General features: G+C 46.9%; 2 protein-coding genes and 1 non-coding gene across 4 annotated transcripts; 2 read left to right on the forward strand and 1 right to left on the reverse strand.

The window, feature by feature from the left end:
- Positions 1-3,111: 3,111 nt before the first annotated feature.
- PIDD1 (p53-induced death domain protein 1) lies at positions 3,112-21,021 on the reverse strand. 2 transcript variants are annotated; one of them, XM_085298483.1, is made up of 16 exons: positions 20,954-21,021; positions 18,998-19,363; positions 16,799-17,212; positions 15,890-16,093; positions 14,972-15,026; positions 14,570-14,771; positions 13,778-13,906; positions 13,276-13,455; positions 12,538-12,685; positions 11,287-11,422; positions 10,503-10,653; positions 8,972-9,095; positions 7,666-7,784; positions 7,111-7,218; positions 5,981-6,186; positions 3,112-5,310 (listed from the first exon to the last, which is right to left on the reverse strand). In XM_085298483.1, the coding sequence occupies exons 2-16, from the start codon at positions 19,260-19,262 to the stop codon at positions 5,073-5,075; spliced, it is 2,679 nt and encodes an 892-aa protein (XP_085154609.1). In that variant the 5' UTR covers positions 19,263-19,363; positions 20,954-21,021; the 3' UTR covers positions 3,112-5,072. The 2 variants fall into 2 exon arrangements, with proteins under 2 accessions (XP_085154609.1, XP_085154610.1); XM_085298484.1 differs by lacking the exons at positions 3,112-5,310; positions 5,981-6,186; positions 7,111-7,218; positions 20,954-21,021 and adding an exon at positions 7,227-7,283 and having other exon boundaries at positions 18,998-19,336.
- A 1,435-nt stretch (positions 21,022-22,456) lies between these two features.
- Positions 22,457-26,740, forward strand: RPLP2 (ribosomal protein lateral stalk subunit P2). Its single transcript, XM_085298486.1, has 5 exons — positions 22,457-22,567; positions 22,739-22,862; positions 24,239-24,287; positions 26,070-26,171; positions 26,623-26,740. Exons 2-5 carry the CDS (start codon positions 22,740-22,742, stop codon positions 26,697-26,699), a joined length of 351 nt encoding a protein of 116 aa, XP_085154612.1. The 5' UTR covers positions 22,457-22,567; position 22,739; the 3' UTR covers positions 26,700-26,740.
- On the forward strand, positions 24,445-24,577 carry LOC146599559 (small nucleolar RNA SNORA52). Its single transcript, XR_014894999.1, has one exon. It is a non-coding gene; the product is annotated as a small nucleolar RNA SNORA52 (small nucleolar RNA).
- Positions 26,741-27,347: the final 607 nt, after the last annotated feature.

Raw genomic sequence — 27,347 nt, forward strand, 5'->3', positions numbered from 1 at the left:
CGCCTTCCGCCCGGGCGGCCACCGCGGGGATGGCTACCAGCGGGCGGGCGGGCCGCGGGTTTTAGCGGTAGGAAATTAAGAGGCGCGAACACGCTGTTAGCACGTCCGTGCAGCCGCCTTGGGCACCCTTGTGGTGTGAAGAGAGGAGGAAATCAGTCTTGCTCGAGACTGATTTTTTTTTTYCCCCCGGGAAACTGCTGGCGGGCGCTGATAGCGAGCAGCGCCCGGGAGCGAGACGTGGAAACCTTCGTCCGGCTCCTGCTCGCGCCCATCCGTTACAGCTTTGACAGGAAAAAGGGGAGGAAAATAGCCCGGTGCCCGTTGTTTTCTGCATCGTGGAGGGAGAAAACTCAAACATTTCTCAGGCTGTTCATGTCTATTCAAAATACCCCAATCTCTCGGTCCCTCCATTTGGGAACGTGTTCCGTTCTCCGTATCCGTTTGCCTTCTAGTAGCGCTTTTCCCCACCGATTTATACAATTACTTCCCAAGCATTTGTATTTTTATATTCATAACTTATATTTTTATATTCATAACTTCTCATGGCAATGAGTCGGCGTTAGAAACCTGTGCAATGTGAGAAAAAATGCTTCCTTTTGCTTATCTACAGGTGCTGCCGGATCATTTCCTTTGGTGCCACCTAGTTGGGAACCAGAGGATGGCAACCTCCTGCTCGTGTCCTTGATCCCTTCGCCGCTGATGTGAGACTCCGGGGTAAACGAAGTAAAAAATGTTCTGCAATACTCTTCTCTGAGTGTCTTCCTCACCCTGCCTGCCTTGGCGGTCTGCTGCCTGGAGGAGACACGAGCTGCACCGCAGTGCAACATGGCGCGGTAGCAACAAGCAATGAGCAAACCGAGCRGGAGGATCCTAGTCTCGGCCTCCCAAAGCAACCCCCGGCTGGAGTTAAAACTGCAGCAAATCTGTAGCGAAGTGGGACGGATTTAAGCAAAACTGCCCGTTCTCACGACACCTGGCTGTTTTCTGCATTTCCCTGTCATAGAGCTCTTTCAGGCTAGTTGGGAATGGGAAGCAGCATCAAGCTCTCTCCCTGCAGCTTTATATGCTGCAGAGATTTACAGAAAAACATTGGTTTAAGCATGTACAGTTTGTTTCTGTAGAGTTTGGAAAATGGACACACACTTGTTCATACTGAAAGCTGTAGTTTTCTTACCAACATGCAACAAATAGGCACAGCAGGCTCACCTAAAGGTGATGGGCCATCGGATTTACTTTCCTTTTTAAAAGCAAGAGCAGCATAACCCTGTAGAGTTCAGACATGATAGGGGAAGGAAGAATGTAGGATACCAATCAGCAGGAAATCTGCTCAAAGTATGAGGTGTCATTCATGCTTCCTCCACCTTGTACCACGCTCCATGGTTTCTTGGCTGAACCATCCAGCCATCAGCCCAACGTACATGTCACCTCTTCAAAGCCATGTCACCTCCCCCTTAACAGGGCAACCATATGGATGTGGTGAATTTTATGGTGTTATTGTCTGGCCACAGCAAATAGAGAAGTCAAAAGCAGCCCCCTTTGGCTCACTGCCACCTTCATGTTACCTGCAGGCCCTTTACTGGGAATTATATAGCAATTTTATTTGTGCAGTTTAAACCCATTTCAGGATATATTCAGGGTTTGAATGTGTTGTCACATAATTAATAAACTGTTTTGAGATTTGCCTGGGCTTTCACTACTCAGTAATTTCTTTTATTAATCTCTAAACCTTGCACGGGCTGCAACGCTTTATCTAGATCTATGCCCCCACCCCCAGCAGTTAGAGGACTGTCCTAGTTAGCAGGAGTTGGAAGTGGAGGGTAGTGCCTGGGAAATGGTAGTCCTTCTGCTGGAGGTCTGCACTCCAGCAGAGGTGGGAGAGAGTCTGGGAGTAGAAGGTACAGTCAAATATGACTGCAAAAAACACTAAGGTGCCGAGTGGGTCCATATCTTCGTATAGGGCCAAGCATCCCGGTCCCCCATGTTGTCTCATAGTTTCTGGCACCAGTACCTTTCTGCTTATTGCAGAGTGGGGAGCCAGTAGCAGCCTTGCCTGGACACAACCCAGAATTTCCTTACATGGCTTGGGGAGCCAGGCTGCCACTTGTGCAACCCCCAGAACAAACAAGCATTTGGCTGTCAGCAAAAGGAACGAGATCCAGGAAAAGACCGTTAGCTGGAAAGCTACATAATGAATYCATAAAAGAAGCCATAGATGAAAATAGGAACCAAAATATAAATGCCACATCTGGATTTTTGCTGGTTCAACCATTGACTGCAACAGTCATCAGGGTTTCCTGGCCATAGCAACACAGACCCACAGGCTTAAGAAGGAGTTACTGCRACTCAAAGAGATTATTGATAAAGATAACACACCTGGAAATAACACACTGTTCATTGACTTTCATCCAGCTCAAATATTTGCTGCTAAGTCAGCTGAAGAAAGAAGCAGTCAGAGGCTTGCTCTGATTTCCCTTCAGCCTCTCCGTTCAGACCCTCCGTACTCTCAGCTGAGTGCTTTATCCGTTATTGCAAGGAGAAAACCAGCTGCCGCTGAGGCCACCCAGCCCACACATTGGCGGTGAAAGACTGGCGATAACAACACTTGTCTGGGGGAGTTACTTAACTTCCCTTGCCCTCTTTAAGTTATTGCACAAATCTTGAAGAACTGTTTTTTGATGATAGTGTCTAGTGTTTGGCATGCGTGTTTCCTATCACCTGGCCTGGTTGTAGCCCGTACCCATAGCAACCTAAACGCCTAAATCTCTCTCCTAGCCTAATCTGTCTACAACCTGGAAGGRCTGTAGCTCCACCAAAGCCTGTACAAGTCCAGCCCACCCAAGCCTTACTAGAGCTTATTTCAGCGTTGCCTAACTCAGCTGTTGCTGACCAYTGCAAACAGAAAGCTCACTGCAGACCAGCCTCATGCAGGCATACCTATGGATGCTACCTTATGCTGCCTATAGGCTCTCTGAGATTGGTTTTGTCAGGCCAAAAGTCCCACTAGAGCCAAATCCAGCTTTGCTGGAGGCCAACCTGACCATCTTGCTGCCACCTGCACGCTGGCTATGTGGCCACCTGGGCTGGCTCTACCTGAGCTTGGTCATAGTCCAGTCAAACCCAAGCCCTCTCTGCCATGTTTCCTAGCTTAGCTCCGCTGAAGCACAGCCAAGCTGAGCTACAGTCATATCATTAGCCTAGTTGCACTTTGTGCTGCCGTTTGTAGCAGGGAGTACTCAGACATGCGCTCTTCTGCCCGTTCCCATGGAGAACCGCCAAGCTCACCTGTATTTCTGCTAGCAGATTTAAAGGGACCAGGCTGTGTCTTATACACCTCAAGGTATTCATGGATTAGCAGACTGTGCAGAGCTGTGAAACAGTTAAGTGCTTATTTTATTCCTAGTGAGAGCAACATGCCCAAATGCATCTCTCCAAAACTGGAGCAAAGAACAAGTACCTCATTGGTACACACTGAAATGACAGGCAAGTACATAAGACACAGGCTACCAGGGACTGTTGACTTGAACCTGACRTGACACTTGAGGGGCAGCATGGCCTTAAAAAATCAGATCTGAGTCAGTCTGTAGGCCCAAAGCARTAACTCAAGTCTGCAAGTCTTTGCCCAGTGCTCTAGCACCTACCAAGCACTCTGTGGCCTGACAGTTTGCAGTTTCCTTTTTAAAGAAAAGAGGAACAATTTTATGCATCTCTGTTGATAGCACTGTTAGCATTTCTGAAGTAAAGCATCAGGGAAATTGCAGAAGGAGACATTGCACAAAGCAAGTAAAAAGGATGAAAAGAAAAAAGGTGAGGAGGAAGAAAACAAAAGGTTTTCTCAAAGCTGCAGTTGAAGGTTGACTTTGGGTGTTATAACCTGGCATTTTCATACAGTATTTCAGTTTTCAGACTGAAATATTTAAATATTACTTGGAGGGTGGGATGTGCTGACTCCAAAGCTGTCTTGAAGGGCTTGCATATACATGGATAACAGTAGTTCCCTAAACAGCTTGCATAACACTTCCCATTATCACTAGTGTGCCAGTAGATGAGGCCCAGTATGAGATGAGTTACAGAAAGGGAAGGTCACCTCCAGAGACAGTGATTGGGTAGCTAAAAAGTAATAAACAACTACATTCTTATAAAATATTTAGATTGCAAAACTGGAAGGTTGACTCAAGTTCGAGTCTGTCCAGAACATCAAGGTTAAGGATTTTTACTTATTTGTAAATAAARCTGGAACATTGCCAAAGACCACCAGTGTGTAGGTCTCATGTAAAAAGCATGTCAGCTGCAGGGGCCTGTGAGATTTTATTTGCTCCAAAACAGTTTTTGGAGCACAACCAAAAAAAAAAGAGAGCAATTTTGCCAGAAATTCTTTTCATCTTTTTGCCCCGACTAACACTTAGGTTTTGTTTTGACATTGAGGGAGCACAAAGAGATTTGGCATAAAATAGAAAAGATTTTCATGGGGAATTTGGAGATTGAAAGGGGAAACATTTTCCACTTCAGTTTTTSCACACAAAAGACTCTAAAGTGCGTGGGCATTTCAGAACTGTGAGCAATACGTAGAATTAGCAGAAATAGCTGAACAGTCTTCACCCCCTCATGGGACTCCGTAACATGATTGCACCTCCACTTTCCCACCAAGCCCTGGAGCACAAACAGACCCACTGGCAATGCTCATGCCCTGTGTTTCTAGTAGTAGTAGTAGTTCACAAATAAGTTATACATAAATACATGTGACATGAGTGTTAATTCATTAAAGGCTACTTCAACCACTACTCAACTGACAGACACTTGAGGCTCTGAACCTCTCTGTGTTCCTGAAATCARAAGCTCAAAGTCAGGAAGTGGAAGTACAGAAAAGGGTCATAAACACACTGTAAACTTTCCAGGATTAGCAGAAGTAACACATGAGCCTAGCCCTAACAGAGTGTGGTAGTCTGCTCACAAGTAAATYGATGTCCACCACCTCAGGAGGATACTGGCCCTTGAGCGGGGAGCAGCCCCCAGGTGTTGTCACTCTGGGCACACAGAGGCACTCCCATAGGAAACTCGGTTGTTTCTGTGAGGTGTTACACCATGGCTATTGCAGAGTCCTCAGTGCTGCTCTCCTGCTCCAAGCCCACGCGGCGGATGGACTCCCTGTATTTCTGCCGTCCCAGCTCAATGATGGTTTCAATCTCATCAGCGATGTCCTGGCGGCCACTCTCCTTCATGGCTGTGATCAACTTGTCCACACAGTCAGGATCCTCAGAGTTTTTCTGAGCCCATGAGAAAAGCATGTCCAGGATCTGTTTATCAAGGTCCTCTCTGAAGAAAGGGAGAAACACAGAAGTAGTCAACACACTCTCCTCACCAGCAATGCAAAGAGGACTCACCTGAGACCAAGCCCATGTCTGGAGCACTGAAGTCATCCAGACACACACAAAGCACTCAGTGGGACTGCCTTTTCCCTATCGATGCATTCCAATCTTTTTAGAAGTTTTTCATGACAGAAATTTTAAATTAAAGCATTCTGATTTGGAATGTAACTGCAAAGCCCCACAGTTCTCTTCTACCACCTTGGCTTTCTGGTCAGACTACACATCCTATGATGTACCACACTCTCTTCTTAAATAAAGATGATRTTCCCAATCAAAGCCTGGACCATAGTTCATCGTGGGAGATGGAGTCCAGCCAGGAATCCAGATCACAGAACAGAAGAGGAATGTGATACACCTGAACTACAGAGCTCCTCAGGTTTGTTATTTCCAATTTGTTTTTCAAGCAGTATGCTTTATTTTTCAACAGCAAGAGAAAACAATCAGTTTCCCGTGAAAAAGGTAACGTTTTGAGAAGAACTGTTAGTCAACCTGCCTTTTATCCAATTAAACAATTCCAACAGAAAAACTTTCAACCACCCAAGCATGGATTTAAATTACTGCGCTACAGTTGTATGCTGGGTCAACAGGTTGCTGTCGATCACTGTGTCCCACCTTACCTGTTATTGTATCTGATGCGCTCAATCTGTTGATAGGTCAACCCCAGGTTCAAGCCAATGGTCTGCCAGTTGGCTCCCACACGCCTGGCAATGCTGAGCAGGTTTGCTTGTGTTAGGAAGCCAGTCTCGGCATTTCCCAGGTTCAGAGGAGGGAAAGAGAAGCCATTCAGGGGACCAGGATTCTCACTCCAGCGGGATTTCAATTTCTGTTTCACAGAGAAGAGAGAGATGTAACTTGCTAAATAAATTTCCTTTGAAGAGGACAGTGTTTGGCCATTCAGCCTCCACACTGAAATTTKCTTCCTCATACTGAGGAGAAGGAAGATTTTAATGTGGGGTTGAAGAGTCAGGCTGTAATAAGCAGTGAGCACTCAAACTTGCAACAACTGGCAATGCTCAGTGTCTCTGAAAAATGTCAGTTTATAGTGCTTACAGTCACGGCTCACGCTGGAAAATTTCTTTCCTGTCTTTGGAGAGTAATTTTTAATGAACCATTTCCCCTAAACCTATTTGCCTCAGCAGCAAGAGACCACACAGTCTAGATATTGCTAATTGAGGCTGCATGTGTCAGAAAGGAATGGGAGATTATGGCACGTGATTTGAAGGGAAATGTTCAGCCTACAAAGACATTTGCAGGTTTAAGCTTCTCAGACTCAATTGGATTACATAAGAGAAAGTTGCTTTTCTCTCTGTAACACACAACCTGGCTTTTAAAGGCCAGTGGCTCACACCAGAATACTTTCACCCAGTGCCTGCATTCAAATTCAACTGAAATACCTCATCCTAGACCTTTCTATTTTCCTGCCAGTGTGATCAAAATGACTGAGAAATTTATGTGCAAAACAGAAAGTTCCCTTAATTATAGCCAACTTCCAATTATGTTTCAGTGATTTGTCATCATAATGCTACCCTACAGTTTGTTTACAGAAAACTAATACCCTTCCTGTACATGCACAGAGTTCTTAAAAGGAAGATAAGATGTTTTCCTTTCCTTCATGCAGGTGGGCAGCAATTTCTTGCAGTCATTCATTCCATCTGTTATCATGAAGGAGGAGAAAATTAGCCCAGCAGGAAGGACTAGCTCTTTCCCTATCTAGACTATTTTTTCTTTAGGAGATAGACTAACTTACAGGTAGTTTGATTGGCAGAGTAGCAAGCCAGAGGGAGTCTGGTCCTTTCCTCCTCCTGCTGGCATCTTCAGGGATGCTCTCAGGAACTGCCCCTCGGTAGAAAGAGACCTTTGCGAACAGAGAGCATGCAGTGAGACTCAGATGTGAGTACAGCGGTAGGCCAGCTTTTCATTCTGCAAAAAGATGGATTTGGCATTTCTCACCTATCTTCGGTGCAAAAATACACCCTTCCACTCCCCGCTCAAGTGTGACTGAGAGGGATACTGAGGTTATGCCATAATAGCCAGATTTCCCCCCCCCCCATTTCTCCTAGTACCCCAAGAGCCAAGCACAGGAATATAAAGCCAGAGAAATATTGTGAGGCGTGGTCATCCCATATCTCCTCTTCCTGCGTATTCAGAGTTCAGCTAGTGAAATGAAAGCCAAGGGAAAGAGAGAAGGAAAAGAGTCATGCACAGTGCTCAGAGACTATGGTGAGAGGCATCATAAAAACAATGATGATGATGATGAAAGGGAAACAAAAAGTCCTTGTGCAGACTGTCATTGGTTGCTCACCTGGCCTTTTACAGCTTGGCCTTTCCTGTCTACAGGGGAAGTGACGTAGATTTCTTTCATGTTCTTCAAATGTGAGTAAAAAATGAATGAAAGACGTCCATCCACACAGTCAGGGCGATCTGTGTCAGAGAAGTAGCATCAGTTCAACTTGTGCAGAAAAGTGTGCACCTTTTAAAGCCTGGACAACAGCCCATCATCTACAGGAAGTCTCCAGGCTACAATCTACTCTAGTAGATTTCTAGTCAGACCCGAAAGAATTTTAATTCCCCTTTCCTCCTTGGGTGACACAGGAAAGCAGGTCCAGCAGATGAAGAAGGAGAATGGCCACAAGGTGGTGATCAAGTTCAAGCAGGGAAGGAAAGACAAAGGAAGCAAGGCAAGGCAAGGCCAGAATCAGCTGCAATATTATTACTCTGTAATACACAAAAATAGGTCATCTAGCTCTTCACCATTTTCATAGTGTGTGAGGAAACAGGAACAGAGCTAAAGAGAAAAAATATAAACAGGTATAGCATTCATACATGAAACTGTCTCAAGACGAAGTCAAAGTCCAGCCTAAATCTGGGTAAAGGAACAGATTACTGGCTCATCAAGTCAATTGCAAATTCACTGCACTTTATTATTCTTGATAGAGTTGCTCTTAATTTACCCATTGAAACTGAGCTGTATATTCAGRTTTTGCAGAAGATGCCTCAGTTTGCAGCTGTAATAGGTCCAGACACTGGGGCATAAAGCACCATCTTGGCTTTTGGTCCTGCTCCCTCTTTCTGTGTCTTCTAAAAACTCCATTAGGGAAAAGGATTAAAAAGGTTATGAAAAGAGAAAGATAGTAGATATGCATGGAATTTGGTAATGAGATTTCTCTGCTCTGAATCATTTCAGAATCTCTTCTCCAGAGAGGTATCTTTATGTATGTTTCCCCAGAAATGGACAACATGAATTAGATCCCTGTGGACATTGAAGTGCAGTGCCTGAGATGCCTGGAAAAGGGCATAAGTGGCTGCAAGAGCAGATCAGTCACAAAATAAATGCACTTGTATAGAGCCTTTTGCAGGCTACAGCAGCATGAGAGGAAATGAAAGTCTGCAAACAGCACTTCCACAGAGAAAGGTAGACATGCAAATTGGATGACCAGAGGATGTGACAGGCTCAGTGTTCACAGTCTGGCTGTTGTGAGCAAAAGGCGAGCGGCATGCTGGAGGTGAGGGAGAAAGCAACGGAGGAGTACAGTCCCCAGCAGGGACAGGCTTGGGGCTAGGGAAGAAGGAGAGGGGTAAGATCAGAAAGGAGCCCAGTACTACCATACCCATATCAATGCTGATGCCTCGCTCAAAAGCAGCGAAGAACTGCTCTCCCTCAAACATCTCCACCATGTCAGATGGTTCAGGTCCTCGGTAGCGGTCCTGCAGCTTCTTCAGCACTGGGTCAACCTGATGAGGGTGRAAACATAAGAGCCCCCTGTTTGGTCTGAAGCACATAATATCTGTCCCAGGCCCATGTCCCCAAGCCCATAATGTTCTTCTCATTCACTTTCAAATGGGAAAGTTTATTTTCTGTGGAAAGGAAAAGTAAATGAACAACCACCCACCCACTCCTATCCCAGGCACATTCACTACAGAGGAAGAAGCAGTGCTGTGAGTCTTTTGGCTTCCACATTTCTGTTCTCAAATAAAAAGCAGAAAAATCCAATTTGTGGATTAACAAAGCTAGGCCATCCCAAAGCTGCCACTAGAAGGTATTATCAGCTTCACTGTCTTTTTAACAAATCAGTGACCTTCAAAGGCAGGGAGTTACTTGTTCCCTTTCCCTCCTAGTAGTCTGCAAAACCCACAATGGCACACAGCTGAGGACACCAGAAGGCTCATTTTGGCATATCAGCATGTAGTATCTCAACACTGTGAGCCCTGTGGTCCCAGAGGCAGTGCAAGAGTCAGACTAGAGTTGTGGTGTCTATCCTTCTTCATATTTATAGCAGTAAACCCTATCTCCAATCTCACTGGCAGGAAAACAGCACCCTGATTGCACTGCGAGTGCTGTTGCTGTACCCTCTAGACACAGAATGTGAGTCCAAGATCCAAGAGATGAAGACTCCTTATAGACAGGTTTTCGCCATGTGTCATTTCAAAGGAGGAGAACAAATAAAGACAAGAGGGAGCAATCAGGCCAGAGGATTAAGCCGAGAACTGGATATGTGGCCCAGCTTCAGCAGTTTGATGAATGAACCCTTGCCTCACTCAGCAGCRCTGCCTGTCAGGGTATATGCTCTCCAAACAGAGAATCACATTTACTTTCCAAACACCTAAAGCAACGCTGCTAAAGGCCGATAACCATAGGGCAGAGGGAGTAGAGGAGCTGCCTGAGTGCTTCCCACCTCCTTCAGTACAAAGTCAGACATGTTAGCTCAAAATGCCCTCCCTGAGAGCATTAGCTAAGCTGGCATTGTGCTGAAGCAGATTGACGAGATCGTTTCCACTCATGCTATGAGCCAATAGCAAAGGTGTTAACATTAGTATCCTTTACTGAAGTTTAAGCCAGCACATTTTGCCTCATATTTGCTGCAGGCTACCAGCATGCACCTGGACAGTAACTGTGGCCCAGCTGAGCTTAGCAGCCCAGTCCCTGGGGTTCACGGGGCAGTAAATCACTGCACTGCATCCACTCCTTCTACTTTGCTTTCTGGTGAGTTGGCATCACAGTACCAACAAAGTGTGGCAACAATGTACCCCAGCCACGACCCCAAGGCAGTGAGCAGGACTATCTGGTGCCCTGCTGCCCTTATATCCCACAAAAAAAGGCCCCAGGAGCTCAGGAGCAAGGCAATGCACCCTAGACCAGACCTTGTGCTTGGGCACACACTGAAGCAGGACTTGCTCAGGGTCTTTCTTCCTCTGCAGAGCAATGAAGTTCACCTGGTACATACGCAGCCGCTCGTAGACTTTCTTGGCAATGCCTCCAATGTAGGTCTTCGTGGTGTACCACAGCCAGTACCTAGCAGACAAAGCRGTTAAGAAGAAGGAAAGATCCTGGAGAAGCCAGGGTCACACACATAGATCACCCACTGTCCAGGTCTTCWGTGACCCGCTCTTCAGTCCTTTGGGGAACAGAAAAAACTGGGTGTTGAAAGAGCTTGTGTTTCTCAAGCAACACTTCAGGCACCATCTTATCTTTTTATCCTGGCTGATAGAATGAGAGGMAGGTACTCAGATTCAGAATAGGGGAGAAAACTTAAAGAGAGGGAGGGTCAAGACCAAGGAGGAAGAGGAGGAGAACTCCGAGCTGAGAGGAGAATGGCCTGACACCTTGTGGCTGAAGAGCCATGGATCCGTCATGGGAAGGCACTAGGCGGCCTACTAGCAAATACCCTGCTAGCAAATTTGTCTGGACTTCTCTGCACTGAAAGGCAAGGTGAAGGGCCAGGAGCACTCTGAGGAGAGCAGAACCACAAGCTTTTCTCCAGTAGAGCTGTACAATAGGGTAAAAAATGATGGGTAAAGAGAAAGTTTTAATCTGGGCTTGAACTCCAAAGGAAAAATTGAATAGGCAGGATTAATGGCATAACGCCTGTCTAGAGGACAGAAAAAGCAAGATAAAGAAACATCCTATTTCTTCCTCAAGACTTACCAGGAGAAGTGGGTGACTTCAAACATTGCATAAAGATGGGTGAATTCCAGCACCACCTGACCAGTAATGTCATCCCAGGTTTGGCCCTGCAGGTCGCCATGGAGAAGGTGCAGCCTGGACCGATCCARGTTTAACCCTAAAGACAAAAATCAAGAAATGCAGTGTACAGCAAAAGCCTTTAGTATGAGGTGAATATGGGCATCTTCCGTCTACCCTTGATTCATGGCTTTACAAACCCAGCCATGGTCTGGGATGATTCACTTTTTTAAACGTGCCAAATTAAGTGTCATGTCCTTCTCTTTGGCATCCAGGACAGCATTTTGGCCAAAGAAGAGAAGCAGTAAAAGGATCAGGTTGCCCCAGAGCTTCCAGGATACTCTGGCAGAATATGCAGTTTTAAACTGATAAGTGTGCTGATCTCCACCAACACAGATTCATTGTGCGATCCCCATCACCAGTACCTAAAGGTATTAACGAAGTTCTGTCTCTTTCTAAATGTACAGCCCACAGACTTTTCARTCTCAATGCACTCCAGCCATACAAATGCTAGGTAGTCTTACAAAGAGGGCCAGGCCAACACTGAAAAAGATTTTACTTCCTCATGAGAAAGCCAGAAGAGGCTAAAGAAACCAGAAATCAGTAGATGCAGGGTACTCTGCAGGCAGACAGAGGAATCTCTGACAAGTCAGTTACTGAACTGAGGCAGTTTATAGCACAGTATTCAGAGCACTGACTGTTTAGTATACAGTGCTACAGTATTAACTGCAGCAGCTGATTCAGGAACAGGAAGTGAGAGAGAAGACAGACCCCTGGAGGCAGCATCTTCCTTGTCTGCTTCAAGCTATCCTATTCCCAGTGATGAATCACAGCCCTTTTACAATACATCTTGCAGGAGTGCCTCTCCAACCCATCCCACCAAACCCAGCTGGCTAAATGYAAATGTGGGTTGGCAGGGAAACCCATTCGCCAGGGCCATTCTCCCAGCTGCTCCTGCTGGCTTACTGTGACTCRCTTCTCTTCCCCTGCAGGACCAGACGCTCAGCACTGGTTTTCTACAAGATCTGAACTACCTCCGCTCCCACCACTCTACACTAGCACCCACCAAGCGGATGTGCCTCACCACAATGCTGTTCCTGCAGGCAAAGCAACAAGCTTTATTATTAATGGGAAAAGCAACTAAGATGTCCAGCTTGCCACTGGTGGTTTTCCACACATGGAGTTTCTCTTCGCCAATTTTGGGAATAAACTAACCTGTGACCCCAAGTGGAAGGGGTAGCTGAATTCTCACTGGCCTGAGAAAATCCACTGGGCAATCCTGAGAGAGGCAGAGCAGGGGACTGGCTCTGCAACCCGCATCGGCTGTGACTTCCTCTRTCTCTTCCGCAGAGACTGGCAGCACCTGGATGTGGAACGTAGCACAGTGAGCKGAGCAGTTGGGCACCCACATCCCTTTGTCACCTGTGCAGACCTCCAACASCCAGCAGGCAAATGCTCTGCTCCGCTCAGGGTGCTGTGGGAAAAGGAAGCCCAGTGGCTGGGCCAAACTCTGCTCTAACACTGGCGCCAACCTGGCAAGCAGGGGCAGACCAAGGTATTGCGACAGCATTTAGCAGTCTGCCTGCTGTACAGCACAATTAGTTGCAGTGGGGCTCCTCTAGAGTTAGATTCACACAATCAAATCTCACTTGCTGACCTGGTCTGTCAGGCTCATTATATTTTGTGATGAAACAAGAGGCAAAAGCTTCTTTATGTCCCATTCACAGCAGCTGATCTGCCAGAGGGAGTGCTGGCAGAGCTGTGAGGAGATCCTYTCTCCGTTTTGCAGGGAGAGAAGCAAAGGCAGGAGGAGATCTGAGATGGGTCAGCCCATGACGCATCCATGTCAGACCCAAACTAGCCTAGGGCAGTCAGTTCAGCTTCTGATCTCATACTCAGCATGGGTCAGCAGTCACACCATGGCTCACTATTTATTTTTCTAAGCAAATATACCTGCAGTTTGACGCTGCGAGTCTCTTCGGTGGCTCCAGGAGGGAAGATCACTTTGATGTTTGGATCCACACTAGAAAAAAGCAATGTCCCCTCTGCTGGCACTTTGCATTCATTCTCTACAAGCCGAGACACAACTAGGAACCAGGAGAAATGAAGGACACTACAACATGCCACAAGCTTCTGTAACAGAAGACAAGGAAGAACAGAAAACGTGCAGGCATATAATGTAACACAAGAACAGCAGGAAAAAAAGAGGCAGTAAAACCCCAGCAGATCAAAGTGCTCAATACTAGAACAGGCATGGAGCATGGCATTAACTCACCAACTTTAGGGGACATGCCTCCAATAAAGTATTAACCTAGAGCCAAAATCCTCTCCATTTTATACCAGCTGGACACAACAGCACTGCTCACAAGATACTTCCCAAAATGTTTCACACAGCCTTACATTCAGGCAATACCAAAGAGGGGAACAGGAACAATATGTGTCACTACCTGCTTACCTTTGATTTTCTCTTCTGCTCCACTTTTGTTCTTAGATCACTCCAGCTCTGCCCGTTAAAGGTCCGAACTACCACCTCACGCTGGTGAAGGGTTTGAGGAGAGGCATAAGGCATCCAGATCTCCACCTCCTGGCAATGCAGCAGGAACAAAAAGGCATTCCCATAAGACAGAAAGGACAAAAACAAGCCTAGCCCTGCTCTGTGGCCTCCCGTGCAGATGAGATGGGGAGGCAAAGTGTGGCCTGTATGCCAGGAGTCAGGGAGAAGATAGGCATCTGCTCTCTCCTGCAGCCTCGAGGGAGGTGATAGAAGATGTCGGGCACACAGTGTATTCTAACTGCAGAGAAAGTTCAGCAGTTTGTGGGCAGAAAGGGCAAAATTGCTCTCTGCGTGGYAGGGCCAGTGGTGTAAGTATGCAGGAGTCTGAATTAAAACCACTCAATCAGTCTTTCAGGGAAAGATGTGACTCATTCTCCTTGCAGGCTAAAGTCAAATGAAGGAATAGCACCTCTCTTCCAGCAGAGGAGGAGAGCTATAAGAGAGGAAGTTTACAGCTCAGCTCAAGCAGAAGCACTGGAGAAAGGAAAGGAGGCAGGCCAGCACCATGCTAGGGAAGCTGGCTGTGTCCTTTCTGTGTCTTTGCAGTGGGGCTTTTTTGACAGCCAGTCATACAGCTACTTAAAAACAGCTGTGACAGGTGTAGCTGGCATCCATGATCCCAAAGGACTCAGCCATGCTGCTGGGCTGAGGCAGAGGCCACTGGCTCAGCAGGTGGCCTGCATGTGCCCTCACCTGCTGGAATTCAACCCCGTGAGGCCGCAGCTCCAGGACCATGCTCAGCAGGATGTCGTGATGCCGCAGCTTCACCCACTGGGGGTCTGGTGCAAGGGTGCGGAAGTGAATGCGCAGAGGGTCAGAGGCAGCCCCCGGAGGAAAGTAGAAACGGATGCCACAGGCCAGGAGTACTTTGCAGCCTTCAGATGTCACGGTAAAGCTTCCAGAAGAAATACATGAATGTATGACACCATGCAATGACTTCAGTTCTCCAAAAATCAACAGAAGAAATCTTCCACTTGTCTGAATGGCCTACTTAGGCCAAAAATTCTCTGTGTACATTTGCAGTATCTACCAGACAATCTTGTCTGGGGCCTTGTAACACTACTATAACATGAGTTCTTAAAAGCAGAGGCATACCTGTCCTCTTCTGATGCAAGGAACAGTCTTTGTAGTCTTCTGGCACTGGATTCATCTATAGCAGTAAGAAGGGTTGGGTAGCAGAAAGAGACAGGGGTTAGTCAGATCTGGGTAGGCAAGAAAGGCTAAACTGGYGTTCTGGTTTTGGTTTAATTCTAATCTGACTAAGGAAAGTCACTAAGGAAACCATGCTCACACTCCAGGGGGTTTCAGATCAAAGAGCAGGAGGAGAATGGGAAGAAGCCTAGGAGTCCCCAGATGCACTGGAAATGCTGATGTCTCCCTCAGGAAAGTTCAGGAGCAGAGGGAGTTAGAGAAGCTCCCCATTCCAGCTYCCAGGGTCTGGACTTAGTGCCTGGGGCCGCTCTTGGGAATCAGTGCTCACCCTTGCAAATGTGAGCACCTATGGGAAACSCTGCTCAGATTCCTTCTGCTTCATCACCATCGCCCTAGCGAACGAGCTGCCCTCCTGCAGCTGGGGCAAGGGCAAAGCCAGGGTAATTGCGCTGCTGGCTCGCCTCCTATTGCCGGGTGTGATTCTAGCATGAGCTACCACAGCCTCAGGGTGAGGCAGTGAGCCCAAAAACTGGTGCTCACTTCTTCTGAAAAGGCTGGACCCCTTTAAGGGCCCTTTCTGTTTTCTGTGAATCCCATTTACACCTCTATTTCCCTAAGAGCAGGCCAAGCAAGTCCACTTCCAAGCACTCCTGAGCCTTTTAGAACTGGCTGAGCTCATAAAACCAGAAGCCCCAGAATTGGCATTGTTGCATCCTTACAACCTAATAATTATGCCAGACAAATAAATACTGATCTAATTCCCCCTTGCTTCTGCTTTCTAACCCAAATCTATTCACATCATGCTGGGCAGAGCAAGGGAGCAGCTGGGCAGGACTGACACAAGACAAACCGTGCAATTACCAGCTTGCGGGGAGGGCTCGGTTTCTCCTAAGGGGTTGCCACGGAGGTGCACGAACGGCAAGGTCTGGATCTCGGGGGGGACGGCTCGGAGGCAGTTGTTCTGCAGATCGAGTCTGGACAAGTTGGGCAGGCTGGCGAGCGATGCGGGGACCGTCACCAGGAGATTGCTGTGGAGAAGCAGCCGCCGCAGAGACTTCAAATTGGCTGCAAGTTAGAACAAGATGTGACTCCCTGTCCGTGTCGTTAATTATATTGCATATCAGCTCCAATCCCCCCCACCCTGCTCTCCTCATCACACTCCTGCTGTTGAGCGCTAGATCTTCACTCCCATAGCACATGCACCATAAGGGAAAGGCTCAAGTTCTCTACATGTTTATTTCATAAAATAAAAGAGGGGCAGTGAATTAGCTGAGAGGCACTGTAGCATTATTTTGTCTTGTGCTTTACAATATCCAGCTATGAGATGCTTCCAAAATACAACACCATTAGTGAAAACCTCTGTGTACAAAATCATATAGGATCCAAGAGCCAGCAAAGCTGTGGAAACCAGGGCAGCAAAAGTCAGGGCCTAGCTCCTTGGACTGGTCCATATCTGACAACCATGATTTCAAGCACAGATTTCCATCCATCCCATTAAGCTTCAGCTCTTTTGTTTCCAGTGCTGGATGCTATCCAAAACCAGCCAGGCCAGTTCCTCAGCTTATGAAAACTGGATTGAAATCTCAGGAGTCCTGCTGATCACAGAGAACATGGTCCAGAGATTCCTTAATGCTAAAGGGACTGACTGAACCAAGCATGTTTCTTCCAGATATCCCTTCCATTTTGGCTCTAGCGTAATAGACAATTCCTGCTGACAATTCTATGGGGACAGAAATTGAGGGTCTTCTTTTCCACATGGCAAATATTCACCTAAAGAGTCTGGGATGCTTGATAATTGATTCCCAGAGAGATCCAGTTCTGCACAGTTGCGCAGATTCCCAACTTCATTAGGGAGGTATTCCAAAGCATTTTCTGAGAGATCCAGGTCCTGCAGCGCTACCAGCTCCCCAATGCTCTGTGGTAAGTCCTTCAGCTGGTTTTTCATAGCAGAGAAGAAAGTTAGCTTGCTCAGACAGCCAAAGTCCTCTGGCAGTGCCACCAGGCTGTTGTGGCTCACTAGGAGCACACGGAGGCTGGGGAGGTGGGAGATGCAGCTGGGCAAGGTGGAGAGGCGATTGAAGCTGAGATCCAGGTGAGTGAGACACCTCAGGTTCCCAAAGTCTGGCGGCAAGCTTGTCAGGGAACCAGGCTGACAGGAGCCAAACTCATCCCGRGCATGGCCACCTGAGTGGGAAGGAAGCAGAGGGAGAGGTCACTGTGCTGAAGGGATACCTCACCAGCCTCACACCAAGCTCCTTTCTGAAGCCACAGCACAGAGGCTCAGAAGACGGAAAGTTACTGATCGCTATGAGGAATGCTGATGACAAAGTACGCGTGGATATGTGTTTGTTTCTGCTCCTTGCCTCAGTTCCCCATCTGTGAAAGGGGTATAACAGTGAAGACCTGCTATGAAATCAAGAGCTGCCAGTAGGCTAAGAGAGGTCACCTAAATGCATCGGGAGTCAAAGCTCAAAAACAGTCAGGCTACTCCACACGTTACCACCACTCAGCAGGGCAGTCCATACCCCTCCAAGCCTCCCATCCTCCTTCCCTATCTCTTACCAGCCCCACTGGACAAGAAACAACAGTTCTGGGGGTCGGGGGCACTCCTCACCCTCCAGCAGGAGGCACTGAAGGATTAACCACCCTGAGGACTGGGACCTGCAGGAGAGGGGAAAGACCCTGGGCACCCTCCCCCCAGCCTTACTCCATCCTCGGGGGGAAGCAGGCACGAGGAAAGTGGTGAAAATGTGGCCCAAAGGCAGATAGTTCAGTAGCAGGCTAGATGGACGGGGCAGAGAGGGAGGGGTATGACCCCCCGTCCCGGCTTGTCAAACTCCAACTGGAGGAGGGTTGCACCCAAGAAAAAGAAGTTGGGCAAGCAAATGCAAACTTCTGCTGTGCTCCATTTCCTCACCACGTCCTCCTGCCCTTCCACTGCAGTCCATTTGTAAAAGCTTACAGCAGAGGGTATCAAAAATATTTATGCTGCATAACAGTAAAAAATGTAAATAATGAAACTGCACCTTGTACATAAGAAAATCTTAGTGAACTATTTTATTCCACTTCAGGATGCTCAAGGTATATGTACATCTCACAAAACAAGTCTGGTAAAAGGAAGTACTGTTATCACCACTTTATTGAAGGGGGAAAAGGCAAACAAAATGATCTGCACAAGATTTTATCAGAAATCTGTGGCAGTCTTTCAAGTTTTCAGCTCAAATGCCGAAGCTTGGCCACAAAACCACTCTTTTGTCTCACATGTTTTAAATTCTACCTCCCAAAGACCAAAAGATTCAGTTTGTTACAAAAAGCCTAACATTCGTTGAGATCCTCCTACAATAAAGAGATGAGAAAGTCAAAGAAGGATATAATATTTATATGTGACAGCTATTACAGCATTCCAAATTACAGGCACATCCTGAGTCATACTTTTTGATAAAATGTTCTTCTGGTTGATCTTGAATGCTGCTAAACTTATCCTTGCTGACATTAAGCAAGGATCGAGCTAGGATTTATTCAGAGCAACCTGCAGCAAAAAGAGCTCATTATGTTTCCAAAAATAAAAGAGGGAACATTTACCAAAAGATCTATCCTCTGTCAATCCTCCTCTCTATACATAACTGTGCAAAAAAAGCTCTCCTTCCAGAGGACTGGTAAAGTCGCAGTGTCAGTCTAACCAGACTCCACAAATTGATCCCCAGGTAGCTGCAAAGACAAAGGGGGGAAATAGCAGTCTAGAAGCTGCACCTTGCTGAAACCTGCAGGCAGCTTTGAGCAAGGCTAAGAGCCAAAGCTCTAGGAAGGGGCACTAGTACAAAAAAAAMCAAAAAAAACAAAAAAACACTAAAAACAAAAACACAAAAAAAAATCTGCAAAGGCAGTTCGTCCTACAGATGTGGAGAGAAGACTAAAAATAAATTAAAGCTGAGCCTAGGGAAGTGAACGGTGATGGGGTCAGGAATTTACCTTTGAGCACCAGGGATTTCAGGCTCTCCAGACGAGGGAGGATGCCCAGCGTGGCGCCAAGGAGGTGATCGTTGCTGCTGAGCCGGATGAACTCCACCTGGGCCAGGTGTCCCCGGTGCCTCTCAAACAGCTGGAGGAAGCGGCAGCAGCCGTCAGGATAAACATCCAGATTCAGCCTGTTGTCCGCCAAGCAGGCGCYGACGAGCGTGGGAGCCCCCGAAGCGCCCTCCTCGCGCTCGTCCCTGAGCCCCGGCAGCTCTGCCATCTTCCGCGTCTCGTCCACGGGGCCAGGACATGCTCTGACTTGCCAGGCAGGGAGGCACCGGCGGCACGGCGAGGCAGCTGGGACCAGGAGCGAGGACGGCTCTGAAAGGGAGCACAAGCACATGGTGAAGGCCTCTCGCACAAGCCCAGAAGGGCTGCAAACAGCTTATAATCACAGAAACAGGGTATAAGGGATTACACACGTGTAACTGAGAGCTTTATGGGCAGAGGGCATGGAAATGAAGTGCAGGAGACACCACAGAGGCATATTTCCCTCCTCAGGAAAAAACTGCATTTGCCTACACTTCAAGGAGTGAAGTAGCTATCCAACATCAAAATAAACAGCAAGATTAACTTGAAAAGACATAATCACTAATGCCAATGCCTTACACAGAAGTTTTAACTGGCAGATTTCAAAGTGCCTTAATAAGATGGTCAGAAGGTTCATCAGGGAAACAGGGAAAGTGGGGCAGAGAGAGCTGAGCCGGGCGCAGAGCCCAGGGTCCTTGCAGGCGGCGATGGGCCTCGAGCGCTGCCGGTTGTGCAACCGGGCGCCCAGGGAATAAACACGAGTGCAGCTGGAAGTGAGTAAAGGGCAGTGGAGCAAACAGGGCAGTGACGGGGAGCGGGGTTATCGAAGGGACGTCTGGGGCACAGGAGCACCGCACTGTGTGGTGTGACTCGCGCTCTTACAGGTTTGCCTCCACGGGGATGCTGGAACCCAGCGAGCATAACRCGAAGCCACAGCAGATCAGTGACCAGCTCTTCCTTGTTTTCACCCCGGGCAGCACCCTTCGTGGACAAGGACAAGGGCGAAAAGCAGGCATCGCATAGTGTGTGCTAAGGAGGACTCAGTGTTCAAGGAGCAAAGATAYGCAATTCGAACAAATTAATTACTCCACTAACTTCTTACTGTGAAGAAGCCTCCATCCACCCAGGACTTCTAAAATCAGCCACTATTGTTGTGACACATCGGTAACATAAAAACAAGCACAGATACAACTTCTTTCTTGTACCAGGGGTTACATACTTCTAGGTCTCCCATTTCGTGTTATTTCCACTTAACTTCTTTTATCTTTTTTAACTCCTCCTGAGCTTAGCAATTAAAGAAGCTTATCACGTGATTTTCAGGTTTGTGTATAACACCCTGCCTTGGACTGAATAGCTGAATAAAAGCTTCTTTTGATTGAGTGATGTAAAACTGTAGAAACTTTTAACAACTTTAACATCCAAGGCCAGCAAAAGCAATACCCTGAAGAGCACCACTTTAAACTATTAAGCTGCAGGACCTGGTAGCACGGATGCTTCTCTGCCATAGTCTAGAAGGAGACATCACACAAAAAACCCTGTAAGATCAGAAGCCTTACTGACGCATAAGGACTGGAAGAAAGGGTAAATGGAAAGTACTGCTTTAGTCAAAGGTAAGTATTTCTCACAAAAATGCTGTATAGAGGCACGCACACGTGCACACACACGCAGGCAGGCATACATGTGTACAAACACACGGGCACATGCACACAGGCGCACCCCAGGCCGTCCGCACCTGCCCTGCTGCCACCTCCCGCAGCCCCATGTCCCCGTCACCCCACACTCGCAGGGCGCCCAAGCTGGGACACAGCCCCCRGGTCACACACACCGTGCCCCACGGAGCATGGCCACGCTCATCTCACCCCCAGCCCCCGTGGCACACACCAGCTTCGTCCAGAAAGCCCTGCCGCTGCGCTCGGTCGGGCTCAGCTTGGCCGGCCACTTCCTGCAAAGTTTGCAGCGAGCTCCGCGCTGCCGGGGGCGGGCGGCGCTGGAGGAGGTGCCGGATGCAGCAGGCSGAGGGGCAGGCGGCTCTGGGGAGCCAGGCCAAAGCATCCGGCCCTGCTACCAGTAATGTCCGTGCCGCTCCCCCGCAGGGGTGGCTGGGGCCAGATGCACGCTTAGTCTGGAGGGAAGGAGAGGCGAGGGCAGCTCCTGGTATTGCTCTAACTTCCTGCAAATTCAGAGAGAAGAAACAAACAGCAGCAGGGGCTGCAAGCCCCGAAATGTGCAGGATGGGGGGCTGCAGAGCTGGGGCGTGCCCCTGCAGGGGGGCCCTCGCAGGGAGGGCTGTGCCACATCTCACCACTGTGCACACTGGGAGCCTGCCTGCCTTCATTTTTTTCATTGCAAGAGATTTAGTCCAGCTTAACACTGCCTCGGGGCAAGACCCCCCAGCATGTATGTTGCTCTTCGTTCTGTTAAGAAGGCGCAATGTCTGATTTTCCATCATGACAGGCTTCTGCAGTGTGGCAGACAGTGGCTCCATGCTGTGGCCCAGCAGTCCTGCTGTGCAACGCCACCTGAGAAGCGTGAGGTCCCATGTTTCAGCACCACCTCTTGCTCAAAGCTGCATAGAAGCTGTGCAGCACCCAGAGGGAAATTTCTCTTCCTACAGGGAGAAAAAAAAGCTAATTGTCGGTGGCTGTGCTTTTTAATTTACCAGTGTGCTTCCCTGAAACACAATTCCCAAGTTACAAAACTAGGAGGCTGGCTGTTTATTGTAGGCACCCAAATTCCCAGAGGTGAAAAGTGAAAAGTGCTCTTATTTCTGTGTGGYGTTTCTACACCCCCTCCAGGCCAGGAACAGCCCAGGCTTCATGAGAACAGTCCACCACAGTGATGCAGCTTTATTTGGATCTAGTGGATTCTGACACAGTAAGAGTCTCCAAACTCCTTTTTCATTTTTTATTCATTTCCCTAACACAGYGAAGAAGGAATCAAATCAAATGATGAAGGCAATTGTCGTTAGAGTGAATCCAGGCTGGCTCAACACCTGACCTTGATCACTTGGCTCCTAACTCCGGGAGCGGCTTCGGGCTGGGCTTTTCCCTTCCTTGCGATGCCTCTTTGCTAACAGGACACCACTGTACGGGACAGACTCTGTATTTTCAAGGAGGCAGCGCAAATCCAGGCCTAGCACGGARCAACTACCGAGACCTGCGCTCATAACGGTGTGCGTGGGAGGGGCGCTAACGAAAGAGGAGCTCTATTCACGCGAGGAGCAGCCCACACAGCCGCGCTACCCCGCCCACTTCCGCCGTAACGGAAATCAACGGCCCGCCGCCGCCACCACCAACCCCCGCGCGGCYGCCGCCAGCCCGCGGCCCCCCATTGGCTGTGCTGCTCGCCGCCGGCGCGGCCCAATGGCAGCGCGCGTTGTTGAGGGGTGACGGGAAGAAGGCCCTGCCGAGGCGCCGCCCTTTCCCTTTCGTCGCCGGRCTGCTGTTGCGGGTGCACGTTGCAGGCCTCTCTCCCGCGCCGCCCCCCTCCCTACGAGTAAGCGCGCGGCGGCCCCTTCTCCCGCGGGAATGGTGGCTCCTGGCTGAGCCGCGCCCGCCCGRGACGGTCCGCGGGGCTCGGGCGGGACCATTGCGGGGCGGGGGGAGGGGGGCCGGCGGCGGCGGCCATGCGGCGGCGCGGCGCTGAGGCGGCCGTTGTCTCTTGCAGGATGCGTTACGTCGCGGCCTACCTGCTCGCCGTGCTCGGCGGCAACGAGTCCCCCACGTCCAAGGACCTGAAGAAGATCCTGGACAGCGTCGGCATCGAGACGGACGACGAGCGCGTGAACAAGGTGGCGCGAGGCCTGGGGGGTTTGCTTCAGAGCTAGCGCTTCCACAGGACGAATACTCAGCGGTGTGCTGTCCCTTCTCATACTGCAGAAAAGCCCTTTCCCCTTCCGAGGGAGCATACCTCAGCTATAATGTAGACAAAAATAAGGCCTGCAATAATAACATGCAAAAGAAAAATGGAAACCAGTGCTGAAATGGTTATATAGAAAAATAGGCTTTTTAAGAAAAATGAAGAGTTTTTTAGCTGGAATGCTTCTTTTCATGTATGAACTTCCAATTCTTTAGGGGACAGAATAAACATATTAATGGCCATGGGAAAAAGAATAAAAGATTGTCTGCTGCCTACCACTTACCTGTCATTTACGGTCACTTTGTCATTCAGATGTCATGTTTTTACTGTAGGCCCAATCAAATATTGGTCGACTCAGCTGACAGAACCCTAGTAGTGCTTGGGAGGTAGCTCCAAACTCACGTTCAAACTGCAGGTCTTTCAGCTTCGGCTTGTTTAATACTTTCATGAATTATTACTTTCTCTGATTCTCCAATATCCAGAAAGTCCCACTGGAATTTGTTTTGATCAYGGTTGTTCATCCTTTTATATTTTTACTGGCTGGAGTTTATGCTAGTCTAAATCTACGCCTTCCAAATTAAGGAAACACCCAGACATGGTGTTTAACAGGCTACATGCTCTGTGTGAGCAGGAGATGTTTCTTCAAAATGTCTTGATTAGTCTTACCTAATTTGTTCATTTCTTTTGGCTTTGATGACTCTGCAGTGTTCAGTACTGACACCTGATAGCAGGAACTCACTTGTAAGATCTGTGATGTAGCTTTTTTCTTTTTAGTTGTTTGCTTTTGCAATTTTTGTTTTCCTTGTCCTGGGCTACGTGATAGCAATAATAGTAAAATAGAAGTCAGGATTCTCTGTTCTGGTGAAAGGATATAGTTACCAGCTTGGCTTTAACATTTGGTAGCACTAAGAACAGGACCCTGTGGTTTTTGGTTTGGGGCCCAGTGCTTCAGAGCCTCCCAATGGAAGTTAAGCAAGATATGTTGTCAGTCCCTCGGTGACTAACAAACCATTAGTGGGGTTTCCCAGTTGGTTCCAGAAGGTCTGTGTATCCTGCTTTCTGTAACCTCCATGGATTCATTATGAATTTCTTGTAACAGATTTCATGAGAAAATTTTCACAGAAAAGCACAAAAGACCTAGCTCTGGAGCTTTTATTTCAATGTTCTGTCCCTTCCACTGAGAAATAAGGGATGTCAGAGCTGTGCAGGCAGTGGGATGGAGGCATTGCACACAATTACTAATTCTTGTTAAATGTAGCTTATACTCTTATTTTGAGACTATTAACATTTTGCATTTAATTCATACAGGTTATTAGTGAGCTGAATGGAAAAAACATCGAGGATGTCATTGCTCAGGGTAAGTGCAGTCTCAGAGTGTCATGGGTAATTGCCAATTTGGTAACTTAGGCTCAAGAACACAGAATTACTGTCAACTCCTTGGTTATTCGTCAGTTCAGTCCTTCTGCTGAGGACTTTCGTGCTGGAGGTCTGCACAAATGACTGTGAAATCCAGCAGGTCCATTCTAATTCCCTGCAGGTCAGTGCCAGTACCTGCTGGGTTTCGCTTGTGGACCACATTAAACTGGGAGACTTCAAAATATATGAGCTTACTGGTAGTCTGCTCATAATACAGTTTTCTGGACATCTTGATTAGAGAAAGAATTAGTTTACCTTTGCTACTCCAGGAATTTCTTCGGATTTACCCACTTGTGCATACTGATTGAGTAAAATAGGAAGAGGAGACTGTTGAATGTAAATAGAAGTGACAGTACTTGTTAAGGGCACAGTTACCRCCAATGCAATTAATACAAGCCTCCAAAACACACTTTTGCTAGAGCTACCTCAGTCTGGCCATTCCTTTTCTCTGAGATAGGGCTCTTTGAAGTAGTAACTCGTATAAGAAGCTTGTGCTTTTACCTGCTGGAACTATTAAAATTACTTYGTTGGGTTACAGTACTGAAATAATGTAGAGCTGAGCTAGTGCAAAAGTCTGGGATTAATTAATCTCTATTTTGCAAATACTTAGGCACAAGGGAACTTTTAAGTATATGATTTGGACTATATTTGCTTAAAAGTTGCCAGGATTTTGCCTGTTACTGCTGGTAAGAGCAGTAWCTGGGTGTTTCTATCAGTGTGGTCTGAAGACTTAAGAGAGCCATTATGCGTGTGTTTGTAACACATATAAGCCATCTCTTTGTGTAATACTTGATCTTAGAATAAATAGTTTCCTAGAACACATTTACAGGCATATGAAACATGTTTGTTTACTGGTTTATTAGACCTTGAAATAACAAAGAATTATTTAGAAACTGATTCCCAGAAATTGTAATACAGGCAAATGTATTGCGTATGCAACCTCTGAATGCCAAGGGAGCCTTGGTATGTGAAAGGCAGATGCCAGAGAACTGTCTGAGTTTCCAAAGACAAGAATAAATCAGAAGTGAGTTTGCTAGTCTGATGGGATATGCAGTAATAGTTTGTAGGGTGTTGGAGTGTCTGATCAGAATACTGTATTCTTTGCGACACATACAGCATTTTTTTCCCCTCTCTCCTTAGTCATGCCCTTAACATTCTCTATACCTTAAAAAAAAAAAAAAAAAGGAAGCCAAGACTGCACATACTTACTTTGAGGTATATTAAAGTTACCTACTCCTGCAATCATATGTTGTATTCAGGATTTGAAACATAGTAGCCAATAAATAGACACAGCTCAACAGAAATCACCTAGAAAGAGCTCCTCAGGTGTRAAATTTGCTGATGTGTTTACTGCTATTTTTATAGGGCCATTTTGGAAAAAAAAATGTAGGGATTTTTTGTACAAAGGAARCTTGTTAATATAGTGTCAGTATTCTCCAGATAAGCTTTCGATGTGAATAAGCATTTGTGAATCTTAAACTCCAGGCCCTTTCAGTAGAAGGTTTTATACTTCTTTATGATGGATAATGGCGATTCCTTAGTGACTATGCAGTCTGAGTCTTAGAACCCAAGTTTTCCACACTTTCATTTCTCCTCCTTTTCACCCTGCTTGTGTTCCCGATCAAGTAGATACAAAACCTGGTTTGCATGTTGCCATACCTGTAGCATCATTAAACATACTGGAGTGAGCATTTAACTACTGTTCATCCTCTGCCTTGTTCAGGTAACGGAAAACTTGCCAGCATGCCCGCGGGAGGAGCTGTGGCTGTCTCTGCTGGTGGGGGCTCGGCTGCCCCTGCTGGTGGCGGTGCTGCCCCTGCTGCAGGTGAGAGGGGGTGTCTGGTTAGTGTGCTGAGTCGAGGAGAGACACATTGTCACAGGACAGCTCAACTGAAATGTCAGTCTTTTTCCAGTTTGACAGTTGATTGYGTGACTAAAATGTGAATTGAACAATTACTTTTTATAGGCATTTACAAGCATTTGTTCTTTAGTCACCATTTCATAAGTTTGTTCTGGTTTAGAGCTGAGAATCAAAATGAACTTTACTATGTAAAGCGCATCTCTTCAATAGTAATATCTGTGTCCATTCAGTCTTTATATTGGCTATTGAAAGGGAATGAATGGCTGTGAAGATGATGAAGATAAATGGTGGAGGTTGTTCTCTGCTTTCATGTTATTGGTATTTTAACAAAGCATAAACTTCTTTYCTGAAAAGCTGTGGTGCAAGAAAAGTTCAGTATATACTGACTATGAGCTTGTTTTTTTTCTCCTTTCAGCTGAGGAGAAGAAAGAAGAGAAGAAAGAAGAATCTGAAGAATCTGACGATGACATGGGATTTGGCCTATTTGATTAATTATTTGTTAGAGAAATATTATTAAATTTGTTGTTTTAAAAGGTTTCTGAGTCTTTATTGTAACTATACAATGCTGCTGGATCTAGACAGCTTTCTTAAAATAGCTCTGGCAAAGCTTTGGTTTTTAGCTCTGTCTAAAATAGTTCTGTTAATTTTATGACTAAATGAGGCCATGAAAAGCACTTAAGTATTGCTAAGTTTGTGTGAACCTGAATGCTTGCTTTTAGACTCCTATTTACTAAATAGTACATGGAAGTTAGGTTTACCCAAATTCACCCTCTTCACACTTTCAACATCATAGTTATTCAGGAAAGAATCCTACCTATTCAGCCATAAAAAGGCTGATCATATATATATATATATATATATATATATGTGTGTGTGTGTGTGTATATATATGTATATATATATGTATATTTTTTAACTCCATCTGATCAGTTCCAAAACAGAAATGGATAACAAATCCAGATTAGTCTACAAATGCTGTAATTTCAGGGAGTTCTAATAACTCTTGCCTGTAACTACTTAAAAACCCACTGATTTCATTGCTGCTTCATATACCAAGATCTAGGAACAGCACTAATGTTTGAGTATCCTYGGATTTCATGTTATGGCCATGTGCTCAACATAATGCAGTACTGTTGTTGA

This window comes from Rhea americana, unplaced genomic scaffold (assembly GCF_003343005.1).
Source record: "Rhea americana isolate MKP2758 unplaced genomic scaffold, rheAme1 scaffold_139, whole genome shotgun sequence".
Taxonomy (NCBI): Eukaryota; Metazoa; Chordata; class Aves; order Rheiformes; family Rheidae; genus Rhea; species Rhea americana.